The following is a 19026-nucleotide window of genomic DNA, read 5'->3' on the forward strand; positions in this document are numbered from 1 at the left end:
TTCATATATTCGCACACCCCAGTGCCGTATATGCATATTTTGTTAGCAGCGAGTACCCTTTCGGCGCTGTTAGTTGAAATTTGTGAGACTCGGTTGATATATTGAACTATAATTTCGTAAAGGCTGTGCTCGTTCAGTTACGCTTGTGCACTGCCATGAAATTCCACAGAATACCGAAAGGTCAATGTCCATAATTCCTGGATTTGTTTTTTCTTCTTCTTATCAACCCTCTCACTGCAAAATTAACAATCATTTACTCTCGAAAAGGTAGTTCACCCGTCTAAACTGTTTTGGTGTTTCTCTCTAATGCTTCGCTTCGAACGTTTTCGCGAATTCTGCGCACCGAAATATTTGCGCAGCCTTTCAGCCAGCTGCAAAAAATATTTTAAGCCTTTTTCGCGAATTCTGTGCATCAAAACGTTGTTGCAATCGGCTGACAGCACTCGTACATCTGCGATTTTGTATTCTTGCAACTTTTTAGCGTCGAAAGTGCGACGTAACCTTTTAATTGTTTCCTGTTTTGTTCTCTCTTAGTTTTCTTGTGTTTGTTTACCTGTCTGTGATTGATTGATTGATTGATTGATTGATTGATTGATTGATTGATTGATTGATTGATTGATTGATTGATTGATTGATTGATTGATTGATTGATTGATTGATTGATTTTATAATATCGTTTCTCTCCAGTCAAACGCTGCGACTGCCTGTCCACCAGTCCTGTCCACTCGCAGGTATACTGCCCCGTTCAGATTAGGGACAACATGTGGACAGCTATTGTGGGTGCAGCGGTATCCCCGGGTGGCAGTCCCATAGCATTCATGCGTTTTTATTTTCTTGGTTCTTTTTTCTGTTCCTTCGAAAGTCATTAACGGACAAAACCTAAGAAATATCAAATAGACCAAGGGGCTCAATTTCTTGTTAATGCAACAACTATATGGAGTTAAAACAGCCAACGAAGCCAAGAAAATAACAAGAAGGTTTATCTGTGCTTTATAACTGTAATAAAGAATGTCAGTGGATGCCAGTCGTTTAAGAAATGCTATCTTCAATCGCAGATAGCCGCTTCGTACAGCCTCCCGCATCACGAAAACATCTTACACTTAATACGGAAGTACGGATCATGTTTCTTTGCTTTACAGTGCCAACAAGTATTAGTGCATTAATTATTATAGTACCTAACAAGCGCACTTGCCTTGAGAGTGCCCATGTCGGCAATTTTTTTTCTGCTTGAACGTCTCTTACCTAAGTGCAGATGAAGGTCACCAAAAGCCGAGAAGACCAATGTACACGTCAAGCAGGAAGACGACGTGTAGAAGTAAAATTTCCTTTCCTGCTATGCCGGGCGCTTCCTGAAACGCCACGCATTACACACTAACTTCCAGGAAGGGCTTACCTTTGCGATGATAACCAAGTGAACTGTACGTGCAAGTTTGCTCGACGTCTCCTATCTGGTCGCATATAGGGGAAGTGGTGAACAAAATCCACGAGATTTTGGAGCTCCTTGACAGCGGCTGATGACTGCACCGCAAGTAACGACGCGAATATTGCTCTTATTCGTGCATACGAGCCACAATAAGCATAGGTATTGCAAGCGACAGCCCTGCAGGATAAAAATGGTGGTGGCTGAACGCGGTGAAACCAAGTTTGTCGAGGGATAGCACGGTTTTGGTTGCTTTGGGAAAGGACACAGACGCTGTTCGGCGCCGTCAGCAACTACGGCAGCTACAATGGCACCACAAGACAACGCACAGACGCTGCTCGGCGCGGTAGTAGCAGCGAACGAATTGAACTTCATGTTGCGTCTCGCTTCAACGCGAACTAAGCGTCGAAAGCACAGCACATACAAAGCTACCAGCACTTTGTCCACATCGCAGATCGCTTTCAAGATATGGGCGCCCGCGTGGCGTACGCAGCAGCCGCCGGTTCCCAGTTTCACCTTGGCTGAGCTTGAAGGGCAGATTTACAGGCGTTTTCTGGGTTTGTACCTGTAGTAGTAGAGTTATCGCTCTAATGAGTGCGCTCGGTGATGATATTTAGCTTTCCGCTGGTTGGGCGTATTTGATTTTCCTTTCTTTCCGTTTCTCTTTCTTTCTGGGGTGGTGAGGGAGGAGGACGCTTGCCAATATTAAAGAGCGCATCTTTCCAAAACGAACGTCGCGGCCGCGCCTGTGCTGTGGTTGTTTTCGAAAACCCGTGCGCGGTGCTGTACCAGTTAGGCGACACCGGCTTCACCAAATTACTGGCGCTGGTTAAACACTCGCTATAGGCTGATCTCGAACATACACACAATACCGAAGAAAGAAACTACCGCCGCGATAACTTAACACTGGCAAAGCGCCGCGCACGCGTACGAGGCAGACGTGGGTTCGGCTCCCACCTGCAGGGAGTGGTCTTTTCATCCTCATTCATTTCCCTTTTCCTTATTACTTCTACATATCAGTTAAAGATAGCAATTAATTTCCCATGTACTCTTTCTGGAGTTACTGTCTGTTTTCATCATATTGTTGTAGATATTAAGAAAAAAATCATGTCTCTCGGATCGTCTTATTCTTCCACACGCTGCGGTGGCTTAGACGGCTATGACGTCTCACTGCTGAGAATGAGGTGGCGGGTTCGGTTCACGGCGGCCGCATTTCGATGGGTGCGAAATGCGCAAACGTCTGTGCCAGTCAGATTTAGTTAAGTGCACGTTAAAGACCCCTCAGGCGGTTGAAATGGTTCAAATCAAAAGTACGCAGCAGCTGCGGTGCTCCGACTGCTGAACAGTGTAACGAACTTCATGAAATTGAGAGTGCATGGAGCAATACTGAATCATGCCATCGTGAATGCTTGCACTCTCAGCCATTGGGAAGCAATTCTCACTGAAAAAAATTCCTTCTTCGATCAGGCTTCCCAAGTACCGCAACAAGGTGCCACCTTCTATTATCCCCCCCCCCCTCATATTTTTTTTTTTCCGCAGAGATAAATAGTGTATTAGCAGACGATGGAAACGTTTTCCTGCAAATGGAAAAGAAAAATGTAATTGTTACGCCAAGTTTATTCTGTATAAAGAAAACCAGGATCAAGAGCGGCGCTCGATCGTTCGCACTGCTTAACAGAAATGCCTGAAAACAATAACGCTTATCAGCATATATAGGTCCGGTAATCTATGCAGTGGGCAGTAAATGTGCTTGGTTAATTTTGCACTTACGTAACGTCTGCGGAAAGCGCGTGTTCCACTCGAAACGATTTCTAGTGAAGTGATGCGGCACATTCGTGGATGTATGACGTCATTGTAAGAGCAATTTTTGTGCACTGACAAAGTGTCACTACGCTATTGTGTGTAAACTTCATATACTGAATATTCTACAGAAATGGGGCAACCTTTAAAAACAGAAAAAAGACAAACATTAATCGCGCGTCTGTTCTGGCGCTTACATTCGCCATCCTCAAATGGTAGTGAAACCGTACATAACGTCGAATCCTGAATATTTCAAAATCTGAATTTGGATACTATAGTGGTGAGAATACGGTTCTCTTTAATTGTGCCCTTAGCTCGAGCTCCGATAACTTCGCCTGACGGTATAAAAAAAAAGTTGTACATAAGAAACAATTTAGCCCAGAATATGCTCATGACAGAAAGAGAGCGGTGTGGATCAGAGACCGAACGGGGATAGCTGATATTCTAGTTGACGTTAAGATAAAAAGAAAGAAACTGAGCTGGGCAGGTCATATGTAATGCGTAGGGTAGATAACCATTGGACCGTTGTAGAGCTACAGAATTGTTGCCAAGGGAACATGCAGGAATTAGCTAGCGCAAGACAGGGATAATTGGAGGTCGCACGGAGAGGTCTTCGTCCTGCAGTGGACATAAATATAGGCTGATGATGATGGTGCTCATTACGTGGGTTATGAATCCATTTTGTTTTTCGTTGCGAAACGATCGATGCTCGGAGGGAACGCGCGCCATGTGCGTGGGCGCAATTGCGATCAAATTGACAAAGAAAAAAATATGCAATGTCTTCTGGAAAATTTCAGCCCCTTTTCGATAGCAGGTGAATGAACTCTGCGTCTCAGAAGCCTATTTTATTTGCATTAATATTCATATTAGCAGGGTGAGCACAACTTATGATTGTTGTTTTACGCGCAATCAGCCATTCCCTTTATTGCTACTGGGCAGGCAGACGACTGTGCGGGTAAAAAGTATGTGGAGTGCTACCTATATAGCCTCTATAATTTTAATTAAATAGAATAGCACGTAATTGTTTTGTTTAGCTTCAACACGATAGCCGGTAAAGAAATTGCTGTCTGCTACACTGAGCGACGCGCTCGCAGCGCCACTTTTGAACAACCGCACATTGATTTGTGCTGCCATCTGTCAGCAATAATTGCAAGTTTACGGACAAAAGTTCTTTAGTTCTTGCAAAATCTTATGACGTATCTCTATATTTTTATATTTTATTGCATCAGTAAGTCTAACAAAACATTTTTTTATAATTTTGGATTCTAAGGTGGCGGGCACCATCTTGAACCTGGCTGCCTGGGCGATCAAATCGTGGAAAGCCGAGCCCCTTTCGTCAGCTGCAGCGACGGACCAATCCCCAACTGCAAACGTAGACACACCTCCTCCTGATTTGCTTACGTGCGCCGACGACAGCCTTGCAGTGACGTCGAGGCCACACGTGATACATTACATTCACCTGGTAATCTTCCCAACAGGCGAAGTCAAGCAGCTACAATGAGCATCCGAATGCACTAGTGAGGTGGCCCCGACTCAGTGAGCGTTTTTTGCTTGCCCACATCGCGCTGCAGGGCTGCGCTCCCCGAATGCAAGAAATTCGTCGTGGTGCTCTTCTCTGACGAACGTTTCCAGCCTAGCCCAACATGAGAATCACAACGCGGCTACTTAAAGACATCGGAAAGATGTTGGACAAATACTCGCGATTCCACCCGTCGCCGCTGTCCATCAAGCAGTTCATCGATTTCGGTAAGTACTCGTTCGCTATTTAAGGCGATACACACCCGGGATGGAAAATTTTACAGCTCCTTCGCGTGTGGGTTAGGTGATCTGGCTTCGCTGAGCAGCGCCGCTTCGTGTTGGTGCTGTAGTTGGTAGTTTGATCGGTTTCATCTCTTGTTCCATCATTTGCGCGCAAGTGGACGGATGTTGCTGAGCATCAAGTGGCTGCATTCGTGAACATAGCAGCATGATAGCACTGCTGTCTACTTTCGTGAAGAGAATAGTAGGTGCAGTGCCGCGTTGCATTGAACTGCACACCAAAGAGGCTGCAGTTTGCCTTGAACTTCCATTTTGACGACGTGTTTTTATTTACTCTTAGGGCAATGGTGATATATGTTGCAATATCATAACATCTTCAGTTGTGTTGGCGTGAGCGTTTCGTTGTAGCAAAACATGGGCTGCGCCTCGCTATGATTCTCCCGTTACGCCGACGATCACAGGCCTCTTGTTTCCGCTGCCGTCGACGATTGCGGCTCGATCATATTTGGGGCATCTCAGAGCATCGTTCGAACAGAGGCCACGGCAGCAGTCTGACGCAACACGTAATGTTATCTTGCTGGTAAGGAAGCCGGCGTATAAAGCGGTTGCTTTATACAGAAATCGCTCCTTTATTTTTCCTTTCTGATTTCATTTTCCTTGCATCATTTCAGAGGATGAACTGTCGCTTTTGCTGGATAGTCAAGCCTTTTATTAAACGCGCAGCATAACGATCTCAGAGCAACGTCGCGATTCTTTTTTTTTTTTTTGGCTGTTCGACACAGTAGCCCCGTTGCATGGTTTATAAACAAGCATCTACTCCTTACTCCTGCATAATCGCAGGCTTTGAAAGCTCTTCATAATCATGACACAAGGAAACGCATGCAACTGTTGAAGCATTTATGCGTGTTTCACTTTTTATATATAGTGGTGTTCTCATTTTCTTATGCATTTTTGTGAACAGCTGCTTTCAACTTCCGTATGCCAGGCTATAGTTTAGAAATAATAACAGTTATTCAAGCATACGCGTTCATCGAGTCTTGAGATAAAATTGCTGGAAAGGTTTCTTTTTTGTTTGTTTGTTTGTTTGTTTGTTTGCTTGCTTGTTTCTTGCACGTTCGGTACGTCGTTCCCAGATTGCCGTTTTCGTGTTCTTGCTTTGGTATTGTACGTACGAGCAGAAACGTGTAGGCAAAAGGAACTGTTCCTGCAGGGCGTTTGATTCCCATGCTACGTTCCTACAACAAACGTGAAGTACCTGCGCTACGGGGTCAGCACGAGTGCTTTTCGCGTCTGGATGCTTCTTAACTCGTACTCAACCTCTAGCCAACTCGACATACAGCAGCAAGGAGTTACAGGACGAGTTCGTTAGCGGTTTGAGAAATAAAAATGCTTTAAACGAGAACTATTTTGGTGCGGTAACACGTACTGACAGGAGTGGGACTAGGGCACCTACGATTTGTTAACACGTAATTCGTTACCAACGGTATATAGGTGCGTGCAGCATAACAACAACTCTTCAGCTGGTGCAATGCGCGTGTTTGTTCACGAATAGGCAGTGTCTATAAGCATCATATCCTAGCGATTTCTCATGTAATGCGCCCTCGCGTTAACGTGGGAGCGGTTTAATTGCCGTTGCAGCTGTGTTACAGCAGGTGATGACCGGGACTGTGGAAGCAGCTTGTCGCCGGCGCAGCCATCCGGTTTTGACCGGTCTAGTTTCCCGTGGAGCAAACCGGCTGACAGGCACTTCCCGCGCCGCTGCCTGGCGACTCACCCGTGTGCCAAGGAGAAAGCGCCTTGCACTGTTTCACTTTGCTAACTTCGCGTGCGGCATCTGAGCTAGTGCAGTTATTTTAGGTTATCTCTAGTGGAGCCCCGTTCGTACTCAGCTGCCGCGCTTGAACTTCGCTAAATGAGAGGGGTTTCTGCTCCGCGATAACCAGAAAAAAAAAATGCAAGTGAATCTCGGTACGATAAGTCAATGAGGCACAGTGGGGGCGAAAATGAGGAAGAACAAGAAGATATCAACATCTTGAGTATTGATCGCTGCGGAGTGACGTAACTTTCTGCTGCTGTTGTAACTGAACCAGCTAAGAAAGAAAAGAAAGGATGCCTAAATAAGAAAATTTCGCACACAATCGAGTCTTCTTTTGGAAGTCATGTCCCATCATCATGTATTGTCTTTGAGTAGATGAAATCTCAAAAACTTTCAGTTCAGCTATGTTAACCTCTGCTGTGTTAATTATTCTGACAGAGCTTTTTTTGCCAGCAGTACTAGCCAACACCTCATCAAGGTTTCAGGCCATACTGTGACGTCATCTTGCCAAGACAATACGTTACATATGACAAAGTGCAGAGTGTGATGTCATGACGATGTGATGGCGTCGCCGTCGCCTTCCTTGAGATCAAAAAAAGGAAAAGGCACTAGTAAACTTTCTCGGCAGGCAAGATTCAAATAGTCTTGGCCGAGTTTCGGAAACTTACTTAGCAATGGTTGTGGTTGAAAGCGGCGAACAGCGTTGAAGTGTCACCGCAGTCGCCGGCTTTTTGCCTGTACTATGCCCGTTTGTTCACAAACAGATATGTTTAGAAACGTGTACATACATTGCCTACTCAAAAGTAAAATAGAGTGAAACCGCCCTTTGGTTGTGCGTAAATTTTTACTTTTTGAAAGAGGCAATGTTCTCGCCGTCGTTGCAGTCGTCACGTTCATCGATCGGCCCCCCTTCCATATATTCAAAACGAGCCTTTACCGCATACCGTCGGTGGGACAGTGTGAAGGCGGCACGCGGGCGCACATGTGTGCGTTTACAAACAAGCGACCTCCTCCGAAAGGTGACCTTGAGAAAACCGGGTTGTCGTTACAGACGTTGTGGCAACTTCCTGCTTGCTGCACATCCGTCGTGCTTCTCGGATCGACTGTATGTAAACAATACGTCAATTTCTTCCTTCACAACCGAACAGCGAACGCAATCGCACGCCAGAATTTAAAAAAGAAAGAAATAAGAGTGTTAGTAACAGTTCTAAATTAAAAAAAAAATAACTTGTCAAAGTTTTCCTGGTGTAGAACACGCTTTTTTCTTTTTCTGCGTGTTACCTTCCCAGTGCTTGTATCCGCAAGTTTGCTGTCAAGTCCCAGTGCTAGCGAACACTGTTTCCTGTAAAGCGCGAAATCAATCTGACGTGTTCGGCCTTCCACAGTATGCAGAGTAGTGGCAAAACAGATGTTCATTTCTGTATATGGGTACGAACCGATCTACATATACTGCGAACCACGTTTTGCAGCCATAAGATCGTGTCAGCTGGTGCATGACAAGGGTAATAATGCTGGGAAAGGCCTCTGTCCCGCACTGGACATAACATAGGCTGATGATGTACACATACGGTTCGTCGAATAGGCAGTACGCCTCAGAAATCTTCTTCTCGTGGCGTGAAATGTGAATAACTTGTTCATTTTCATAACGAACATCACCGAGTTTCTCCTTGTGCAGCGGAGAGTTTCGATTTGTTGGCTTATATTGCTCGTTTTCGGCACTTCAGTCGCGTACATCCAGCCTATCAGGGTTTTGAGCTTGCCACGATACTGAAGTACTGCGAACCATAGAGGGTGACCGACCAGGTGACCACTTAAGTGAAAGATCAGTGGTATATTGCCCCGCATCTTTGCTATGTTGCCAGCGTATTCCTCCGTTCGCGTGAAATATGTGGACTTCCTTGCGGTCGAGACTTTTTTTTTCACAAAATCTGGATCAGCTGTTCGTCGCAAGGCCCTCTACAGCTCCGCCGCTGTCGTGAAATCATAGATCAGCCTTTTCTCAACGTACACATGACGCCTTCATGATTCCGATATTAGTATAGTCTCCAAGACCTTGTTTCAAATATAGTGGGAGCAAATGGATGAACCATGCAGCTTTAAAGAAATGAAACAGCCTGCATGGCATATTGTTAATATACATTCAGGCAAAGGCCTCATTTCTTTGTGGTGTCGCCGTTGAAGAAGGCTTCGGAATTATGTACTGATATCGTGTAACAAACGGTGCTATCGCCTGTCATTTCTCTGTCCTATACTGCATTGTCAAGGACGACATTGAGGATAGGCGTATATGAGCCTCGCCTGACAAGCTGCGGTTGCAAAAGTTCGCAGCGAATGTGTGAATGCACCGGACTCGCGATCGCGCTGCAGTTGGATTTCTCGTCGATGGAACATATGTTTCGCATACCTCTCCCTCCCCTTTGTGACACCTCAGAGAACAAGAGCGTTGCCGTAGCTTCATTTGCATTTTTAGTCTATATGGTGCAAAACTTCCGAGTTTATTTTATGTTTTCCAATCGTTCTCCTATAGCTCGTGCCTGTTAAGAGCTGTGTGTTCACGCGGCAAACGTGCATTAGTTTATTTCTGCATCACTCGCGCGTCCCCTCCTGACACTTGCGAAATGCGCTATGGGCGCGTCTAGTGTTATTACTAAATATTTATAACTTCTTAACTGCAGCTTTCAACGCGGCGGCCACACCCTCGGCACATTCATGGCCACTCGTGACGCAATCTCGCCCTCCCTTAAGTATACCGCGCGACAACTCTCCTAGCATGCCTCAGCTCCTTGAACCCATGCCCTGAGATAAGATTACCAACCGGCGAGACGAGCATCATCATCTCCCTATCGTTTCTCCCGACTGCAGTAGTAGCTGGGAGTTGCGAAATTCTCGAGAGATTTCGTTCTTTTATCCTGCTGTTTCAGCTCTGCATTGCAGCCCACGTTCACTGCTGCGCTAACAGTTCGCGTGCATGCTATAATTCCAGACGTCCATTCCCCATGGGGTTAACCGACCGTGATTATTCTCGAATTTTTTAATTGCTGCCGTTTAACTAAGCGACGTTGGCTATATGGCTAGTGCGTGTTTTCCCATGTTTACTTTCCTGAATCGCTTACTCTGGACGGTCAACCGTATAGACAATCAGTAGGCAATTCCGTACAGAGTGAATAGAGAAAGAAGCATGGGACAGCGGTGCTGTTAGGCTAGAGCTTGTCTTTTTATTAAACGGCACTCCCGGTACTGATTATTCCCTCCTATACAAGACAAGAATACTATTTTGGCTATTTTGGCTAATAAAAAATAGGGACTTTCTTATTCGCTCTCGTATCTTAAACGTGTAACTTGCCAAGTAAAAGTGGGTAGTTAAGTTTACAGAATTAATATACGGTCCAAACCTATGGTCAAACCACGTCCAGCCCGCACGTTCGCTCTAAAGCGAAATGAAAGTGGGCACTGGAACTTCAATCGATCTCACCTATATACTCAAGTGAGCCCTTCGTGATTGCGATGATTCACTACCTCCATGTGCCCTCTTTCCAGCCGCAGAGCTTATCGTTGCATAGGAGTGAACAACCAGTATCGAGTGTCTTGTGACCCTCAAATCGTTTCGCACTGTGCATAGAAGAAATGGAGCGTGCAGTGTGCTTAGGTAACCTGTGAAGGTATGCCAGGGCACAAAAATTTATATATATAATAATAATATAAATAAATGAATAAAAAATTATGCCTCTAGTATAGATCTCGACTTCCGTTTTCACACTTCATCATTTATGTCGTTGATGGCAGCACTTCTGAATTTACACGACAAGAACGCTTGTGAGCGTGAACCGGCATCACCCGTGTCTCATCCAGACATTTCCAGACTGAGTGGAATGTCTCCTTAAGTATACGATATCCGTCGCGGCTTCATCCATCATAGCTAAGCCTTCACTTCTTTATTTCTTTTTGCTTTCACTGTCTCGCCGGCTTCTATCCAGACCGCCGGATCGGCAGTGTATAGTCGTACGGTTAGAGACTTTCCGGCTGGAAGCGGTTCAAAACGGGCCCTGCTGTCTGCCCGTGATAAGCGCCTCCGCACTGCGCTTCTCTTGCGTTTAGCGTTCGCGAAAACTGTGCTGTCGCCTCACGCTGTCTTGGTTAATCCTGTTCTTTGAAGTACGCGCTTATACTGCTGAAACCGCCAAGCGTATTGCGAGCCTGTCAGTACGACGCATCGTTGCTAGTGCGGCGCATCTCAGTTCGCTGGAAGCCTTCTTTTCTTTCTTTCTTCTTGCGAAACTGGTTACGTTGACTCGCGTTCATGAGATCTCGCCGCTTGTGTAGATTTCGTATCGAGAGGCTTTCTTGCATAGGGTCACGTGGTTAATTGGCTGTCTTTCATGCATATGAAATGCACCTGTAAAAGGAGTGCTGCGTGCGTTAAAAGTCTCCTGTACATTATTAGCTGGTTTAAAGCGCATGCGTACGCAGAACTTCCTGCGCATGCGCAATTCAGACTAGTCAGTGCATTGCATGCGCAAGTTTGCGTAATACGGTATGTAACGTCGAGGAAAGCACGATGTTCTGAGGCCGTTTACGAATGACGGAATGGACACTGTATAATAATAATAATAATAATAATAATAATAATAATAATAATAATAATAATAATAATAAAGGCAGGGTCGCCACACGTCAAGCAATACGTCAACGTACGTATATTACGCAGTGAAAGCGTGTCATAAAACTAGTTCGCTTGTCGTACATTCTCGTACGCATAACCTTGACCTGCCTAGCTGTTAGAAGTTTGCTTATTTTCTCGGCAATAAGTGCTCTGTTGAAGTTTCAAGCTATAGATGAGTGCTTACTGGGTTGTCGTCTGACCTGATGTAGGATGAAGGCATTGCCAACGTTCTGAATAAGGCATTGAAGAAACTTGAATACGTTAGAATAGCACTTCAGAATTTTACAGCGGAAATTAAACTCATTGTATACAAATCTTATATATCCCCGCATAGCCCAATGTATCAATTTCAGCACGTTTAATTTGACACCTCAAAACTCTGATGTAAGCAGGGGAAAGTTAACGGAAAACTTCTAGTAATTATTATTATTATTATTATTTTGCACGCTCGTGCAAGCTTTCACTTATGGATAGTTAAGGAAATCATATACAAATTGGTTAATAAACTAAAAATTATTTACTCATAAAGATTGCACTGTTTTTTGAACGAACTGTTTGATTGCACTGTTTTTTGAATTTCTGGCCACGGAGATAACTCTCCGTGGCCAGATATAAAAGTTGGACCGATGTAAATTGACCGATGTCGGAATACGCGGCGGTAATCTTGGACCCATTTATGAAGTCTAATATCAGCATAATGGAGAACGTCCAAAGAAAATCAGCAACGTTTATAATTCACTTGAAAGGCATTCCCCACAGCTTACTTAGAGACAGCAAATTTATAGATGTTAGAGGCCTGGCACTATCGTGACTGATCAAATGTATTCTACTTGATTTACCCTGATCAATTAGTGTCCAACATGAATATTTATTTTAAACCTTTCGCTCAACAGGTCAGAATTATCTTCTGTCGCAGCTACGCGTGTTCCTTTTTAGAACAAATCACAAACTGAGATTACTTGAGTGCTCAGCAGGTTTAATGTACGAAATTTCCTTTTCCTTGAAGTGCGCTCGATACCTATGTACTTAGTTACTTGCGAAAAGGAATTCGTACTTTGTTTGCACAAGTTTGTGAAGCCGTGCTCTTGTGCATCATATGTGCATCTCAGATGTGCGCTGAGCTGGCGTCGTGCTTGCGAAAGCTAACTGTTCGTGTCGTCTTGTCTGAAACCTGTTGTGTGTCATATGCCCAATCACGCAAAAATGACTTGGAAAAGCACAAACGTCCGCACCGAAACCTCGGAGGCAACAGCAGTCACTCGCCGAGCGCTTGCTATAGATGGCGCCACAATATTACACCGCAGCAAACACAAAGGCTTGAATAAAGCACGTAGTATATGTAGCCTTGCTAGCGCAAGTTGGTCAACGTGCCTTTGACGCGGCGATTCATGAGCAAGATCGCATACTACGCCAGCAGCATCAGGTACAACAGAGACGTGAGATTGCTTTTGCAAGTCCTTTGAGTACCAGTTTTTGCGAAGAATCCTTAGTCCTCTCTCTCTTTCTCTCTCTCTCTTATTTATATAGTTCTTTTCTTGCAAAGTCTTTTGCAGAGCTGTTCTGAGCACGAAAATATTAAGTTTTTTACTCTCTACTAATGCTGGCTTGGGGCGTTATGAGCCTAGGACAATCAACGCTGCAGAGCTGGAACTAAGGGCAGTCGCCGCAGTCCACGGTGGGGCCGGAAGAGTCATCCGTCAGTGTTTGTGTGCTCTTACTTCTCGAAGTTATCAGCGTGCCGCCTTGTCACCTGCCCGCGTGGAAGGTCGCACGCGCCTTCAACGACGGCGGCCACGCGATAACAGACCGTCGGTCATCTCCGGTTTCGCTTATCTGTCTCTCTCTCCACGCATGCATTGCAACGACGGCGGAGGTCGAGCGAAACTAGCGCTTTCGCTTTGTTATCGTAACCGCTTATTAAACATGCACGTTTACGCGTTCTTGGGCCGCTAGGAAATCGAAATTACGTGCAACACGCTTATTTCGGTCGTTGTTGTTTACTTTTGAACCCGACAAAAGATAACTGAAACGTAGAAAAAGCGACGACTCTGTTACCGCACAGTCATCCTAAAATGTGCACAGATATAAAGGCTTATAGTAGTGTAGCATTATCTTATCACATTGTTGCTTGCGCTAGCCATCAGGGCCTCACAGCGGTGGAACTTGAACGACGGTTGTATACTGCCCTTTCAGCTAGAGGGGGAATTTATGCTTATGGGAAGTTTGCCTTGACGCGTGCCTGCCAGCCTTTTTTTTTTTTTAACTGCCGCGAAGGCACAGAAGAGATGTCGTAGAGCAATTAGCCGCTTCCTGTTTTTCAATTATTCATAGGCGTAAGGGTATGAGCAGTGTGCGACCTTTTTCACATAGAGTGCTTTCTCCTATTCCCATTTTATCCAGATGCGGCGAATTCGCGCAGCACAATATCTTAATGGTAATTTATAATTCTCACCGCACCGAAAGCGGACACCACTTTAGCGAATCGTGGGTACCTGTCGGCATCGCAATAGCACTTCACTGTTGCATATAGCTTTGAACTGTAGACATGGCATAAATGTATGTTGTGGAACAGCAGCAATGCTCCAGGATACGTCTTCGTCTTTCAGCTCTATACACTTCTACACGGTGCCGAAATACTCTCGAGAGTTAGCAATTACACTTTATTATACGTGCTGTAATCTTGACCGGAAGTTGGTAGCCTGCAAACTGAGTGAAACAGCTATGCTTGGCCTCGGAATTTATGGATGACTGTGCACAGAGCTGTTAACATGCGCTAAATTACCGTTAAGCAGTGGATAACGCCGACACCTGAACTCTCTTCGTATTGAGAAGCCATCTGACAACTCGCAGTGCAGTCGGGGCCAAGCATATTTATCAGATACAATGATGTGGCTGTTACCGTGTGCCGAACTAGCAGCTATAACATGAGCATGCGTGTATGTTAGAATGGCATCGCCTATAATTGCAAATGTCGAGGCTGCAAAACGGCGTCTCGGGGTTGCTAACGCAAAGCAGTCAGTGGTATGAAGGAGCCTGTGCAGCCGCTAAGAATGCCACCCTCTGCCCGTCAGCGTTGTGGTATATATAGTGTGAGAAGCATTACTGCCGCTGCTTTCTTTCAACCTTTTCCTTTCTTTTTCTTCGTGGAGTAGAAGGAAATGCAGTTTAATAAAATCGTGCATTTGAAGTCGTGTTCAGCGAACCTGATCGAGGGGTCACGAACACGAGGCCTGCATACAGGCCAGAGTTTTTGTCTGCGATCCGCATGACCCCAGACTTGGTGTTTGTCTCCCCCTCGGCTGTATTTCACGTCGTTCCCAGGAAACTTTTTTCCCCTTTGTCGAAATTCTAATATGAAGCACGACCGGCTGGAAGCTACGTGTCAATATGGCGGAGCAGTGGCTGCATGCAGGTTTATTGATTTGCTGGTTTAACGTCCGAGAACAACACGAAGCTAATTTGAGACCCTGTAATGGATTACTCTGGATTAATCGATGTTGGTCCTTCGGGGGTTCTTTTCTGCGCACGCAAAGTCCGGTAGACGCGATTGTGTTTTGCATGCCGCCTCCATCGTAACAAGGTCGGGAATCAAATCCGCGACCTCGCGCTTAGCAGCAGAACATATACGTCCTCTAAACGCTACCGCGGCAGGTGGCTGTAGTCCTTGGGACCTCTGGCGTACGTATATATATAGTATAGGCCGTTGCTGCACACACATTGACTTAGGGACAGCCGAACATTTCGACTAAGTATAGCGCTAACTGAGGGCCGCTCAGCTTCGTGAGGTAACAACGCCATCGCGAGACTACAAGGCACTTGGAAATCATGCAAGCAGTTCTCTCTCTCTCTCTCTCTCTCTCTCTCTCTCTCTTTGATTGTTGTGACCTCTGACTCATACCGTGGCACGAATATGTTTCCGTTTTTCGAGCGACTTGCATCGCTTTCCCCTAAGCCGACCTCGTGTCGGACCGTCCCGTCGCCCCTTGCTTGCACCGACAGGTCCAACTCTTTCTTCGTGATATTTCTTCGTTTCATCCACGTTCATGCGAATATGCGACGTTAGCGCAGCCTTCTCTATGCGCGCATGACGTGTCCGTGGTATGCGAGTCGCAGACAACTGCCGTAGTGAGCGAACAGAGATCGGCAACTCTACGCGCTCCCTTTGTAGTCGTTCACTCACTAGCGCGAGCGTATTGTTTCCTTGTGTCTTTCTTTTATATCACATCGTCTACCATGCGTTGAATATGCGCTGTTCGCCTCGGTAACGTCCACAGCGGGGAATATAAATAGCGGGACATTGTATGCGGGTGCTGTATTCCATTATGCTGGCGATGCGCTTCTCAATAAGTACCTTCTTGTTTTGTTTTTTTATCGTTACCGGCGAAGCGAATACGTACAGTGCTCCTTCGGTGGCGTTATAAGGCGCGGCAGATAGCGGCTTTCCACGAAGACTCCAGATGCCGGTGTTCTGTTGCTGTGGCGTCCGTCACGTATGCGCACAACGCTGCTGTGGTATACGTGTCAGTTGTATAGTGTGCCAGCAGGGCGTCCAGCCAACGCTTTTCTGCAAGATAATTAGCCTTTCCCCTTTTTTTTTCTCCCTCTCTGCCCTGTGCACAACGTTTCCGATGAGGTACTGTGCTCGGCAGTCAGGGCTATAATGATCGAAATGGGAAAAACCTGTTGGAGGACCATTGCTGTGTTTTTTCGAGAGAGGAGTTATGGCAGTCATCGCTCATTATATGTCTGTCCGCCTGCTCCTTACGGCTGCTGCTTTACTGTGTTCGCCCTTGGCACCGTCGGTTAGCCTTGATACAATTACAGCTTGTATCGCGCACTTCCAACTCGACCAGTCCCACATATATGCCCTTCGGCTAAGATGCCTGCGGAAAGAGCTTATAGTGTTCGGACCGCCTGCTGTCTCGCGCTGCCGCTCCAACGAAAGGATGTCGCAGTAGAAGGGCTGACTAGAGAACGTAAAGTCCGAGCGAACTTCACATGGCCTGAGGAAGTGGATCACACTTATACCGGCATCCCTCGTCAGCCGTGTCACCTGTACGAGGCCAGAGTGAATAATCGAGTACAAAATGACTGAGTGAAGCACAGCAACCGTAGAGCAGAAAAAAAAAAAAATGTGTGAATTTATGTGTACTACGACGTTAGTTGTGTATATAGACATGAGCGGTGATAGGCACGATATAAAACCAAAATCTTTATTTCGGCTAGTTCGTAGATCATATTCAAAGAGATTTACGGCGCTAACTAGACGACGACATAGAACACAAACGACAGGGCGGACACAGTAAGCTTTCTTGAATGAAGTCAAAAGAACGCGTTTCATAGTTCCTCTGAAATCATTTCCTGTTATCCTGCGAGTGGTGCCAGGACTTTTCTCCTGCTAAAATTAGTTTACCTTGTTTGGTTAGGACGCAGGTTACAGAATTCACTTAGCGTCCGTGACGATATATACACGTGTACACCTGCACGCACCCACAGGCACGTGCTTGACATAATCCGCCAGGGTCTGTTTTCCTTATGACAGCTTCTGACGCAGATACGGCAGGCAATTCCTCAACGCGGGCTCCGCTGAGGCAGCAACTTTTTGTAGCTGCGAAAATGTCTTTCAGCTACTTCGCAAGCACTCCCACGCGCTCGGTCTCAAAACACGGCCCCCGTGACGCTCCTGGGTATTTCCTGCCGCTCAGTGAAGTTAAACTAATATGGACGCTTTCGCCTATGACCGGAATATGCCGCAGCGTGACTCGCAGGGACGCGTATATACGGTGCGTAAGTTGATGACAAAAGTCCGTGGACCTTAGAGGACACTTTTTTTTTTATCGCGGTCATTGTGCAACACTTTCAACATTGAAGTTTATAGTGTGCGCAGCGACTGGTTTAAAACAAGCAAACAAAGAAGTGATCTTTGCTTCGTACCAGGACCACGAAGCTTTATGTATGATCGATTTTAGCACACGTGCGGCCAAACGTCCGGTGCTAGTTTGAGGCCCTCGCCTAGACCTTTTAATTTTGTTTGGCTGTTTGCATTGCATCGCCGGTGAACACATGGTTTGCAAGTGACACCCAGCCCTGCTGTGCATTCTGCACTCTCAAAGAGTAGCGAACTAGCGATTACTTGTTCGCCTCTCCAGCGTATTGGTTTTCAGTGTCATGCGTGTGTCTAGAGGTTGGAAATGGCGGTGGCATTCGTAACTTGTTTCTGAGTTGTGTGCGTATACAAAAGTCTCGTCGCGTACGTAGGAACACGCGTAATGCCTTGGTGAGCGTCGAGTGCCGCGCACGTTTATCCGCCTTGCCTGCTGTACGTCGTCACGCCGTTGACAGCAAGGGGTGGCAGTGACGCAATCGCTGAAAGCGAACCTGGAAGTGTAGGTGTAGCACAGCGCCTTCTCGCAGAAAACTTCTGCACACCGCCAGTTGCTATACGTCTGCGTCTAGCGCTGCGTTTCCCCATCACTGCTGCTTGTTCTCGAGGTCGCTCGGGGAAAAAAGTAAAAAAAAAAAGGGGGGGGGGAGAACTAAACGAAAACAGGAAAGGAAATCGCGAATCTAGTGCCAACAGCATGCAAGCGTACTGTTAAGTGTTGAAAGATTAGCACTGTATCGCGCATCGTTTTTTTTTTTTCCGCGCCCGGCTTTGTAGCAGACGACTTGTGGTTAGTGGCGCTGGCATCTTTCTACACGCCTGTGCATTTCAGTGACGTGAGTTCAGCGGAAACTTGCAGCTAAAGAGCGCCAGCAAAGTGATATAACCGCACGTTGGGGTGTTCCTCTTAACAGTGCACCGTACTGAGCGTTCGAAGCTCTCCGCAAATGATCTGCGCATCACCTTCCGTCTGAAGTCTGGCATATGGACCTTTATATTCCTGCCGCATACGACATTATGCATTGCTCCGAGACTATGGATCCCGAGTCCGAGACAAGAGAGAGAGAGAGTCAGGCAGCCCGTGTCTGGGCGGCGAGCCGTGCCGGATGCAAACTGCTGCGTCAGTCCGAACCCGTGCAGGGGTCCGCACTTGAATGCCAAACTTTCCTTTGGCAGCATTCAGATGGTACGCGGCCGAGCTCAAAAACGGCCATATGCTGAGATTTTGGCGCCTGCTTCTTAAATAAAATTTGGGTAGCTGAAAATAATTAGGAGCACACAGGGCGTTGCTCGTAACCCTCGATGCATCTTGCGACTAAGGGAACGTTAAACACTGGCCTATCCACGCTCTGTGTCTTTCGTGCCAAAGGTGAGGCACTGTTGACGACATTGTGCGATATTCAGGATTTGGCGGTCCATTCGCAAATTTTGGTCGCTTTTCCACCATTACTTAGCTTCGACCCGTCGCTGCATTGTCGCTCTTGACACAGTATAATGTGCCTTAGGATTTCTGCATTTGTAGCGTCCTAGAGGCCTGTTGCCTTTTATACGAGATATTCGGGTCATTTGACTGTGGTAAGAGAGGCACGCTCTCTCTTAGAGCTGCAGCACACTTTCCCCAAGTACGTCAGTCCTTGCAGTTTCTATAACCTTAAATAAAGTACGCTTCGCGCGACGTTATTTCCTTG

At 46.2% G+C, this 19026-nt stretch overlaps 1 protein-coding gene and 1 long non-coding RNA gene across 2 annotated transcripts in view; one reads left to right on the plus strand and one right to left on the minus strand.

Annotated features, from left to right (window-relative positions):
- LOC139059725 (uncharacterized) overlaps positions 1-1747 on the minus strand; it is a 117841-nt gene extending 116094 nt beyond the window's left edge. The window contains exon 1 of the long non-coding RNA XR_011514320.1: positions 1394-1747. This is a non-coding gene — a long non-coding RNA (uncharacterized lncRNA). The remainder of the gene's footprint in view (positions 1-1393) is intronic.
- A 2796-nt stretch (positions 1748-4543) lies between these two features.
- The window catches only part of Pdk (pyruvate dehydrogenase kinase), a 60361-nt gene continuing 45878 nt past the window's right edge, over positions 4544-19026 (plus strand). The window contains exon 1 of the mRNA XM_065432146.1: positions 4544-4966. Within this exon, the coding sequence (XP_065288218.1) occupies positions 4864-4966 (103 nt within the window). The 5' untranslated portion in view covers positions 4544-4863. The remainder of the gene's footprint in view (positions 4967-19026) is intronic.

Source organism: Dermacentor albipictus, chromosome 4 (assembly GCF_038994185.2).
Source record: "Dermacentor albipictus isolate Rhodes 1998 colony chromosome 4, USDA_Dalb.pri_finalv2, whole genome shotgun sequence".
Classification (NCBI taxonomy): Eukaryota; Metazoa; Arthropoda; class Arachnida; order Ixodida; family Ixodidae; genus Dermacentor; species Dermacentor albipictus.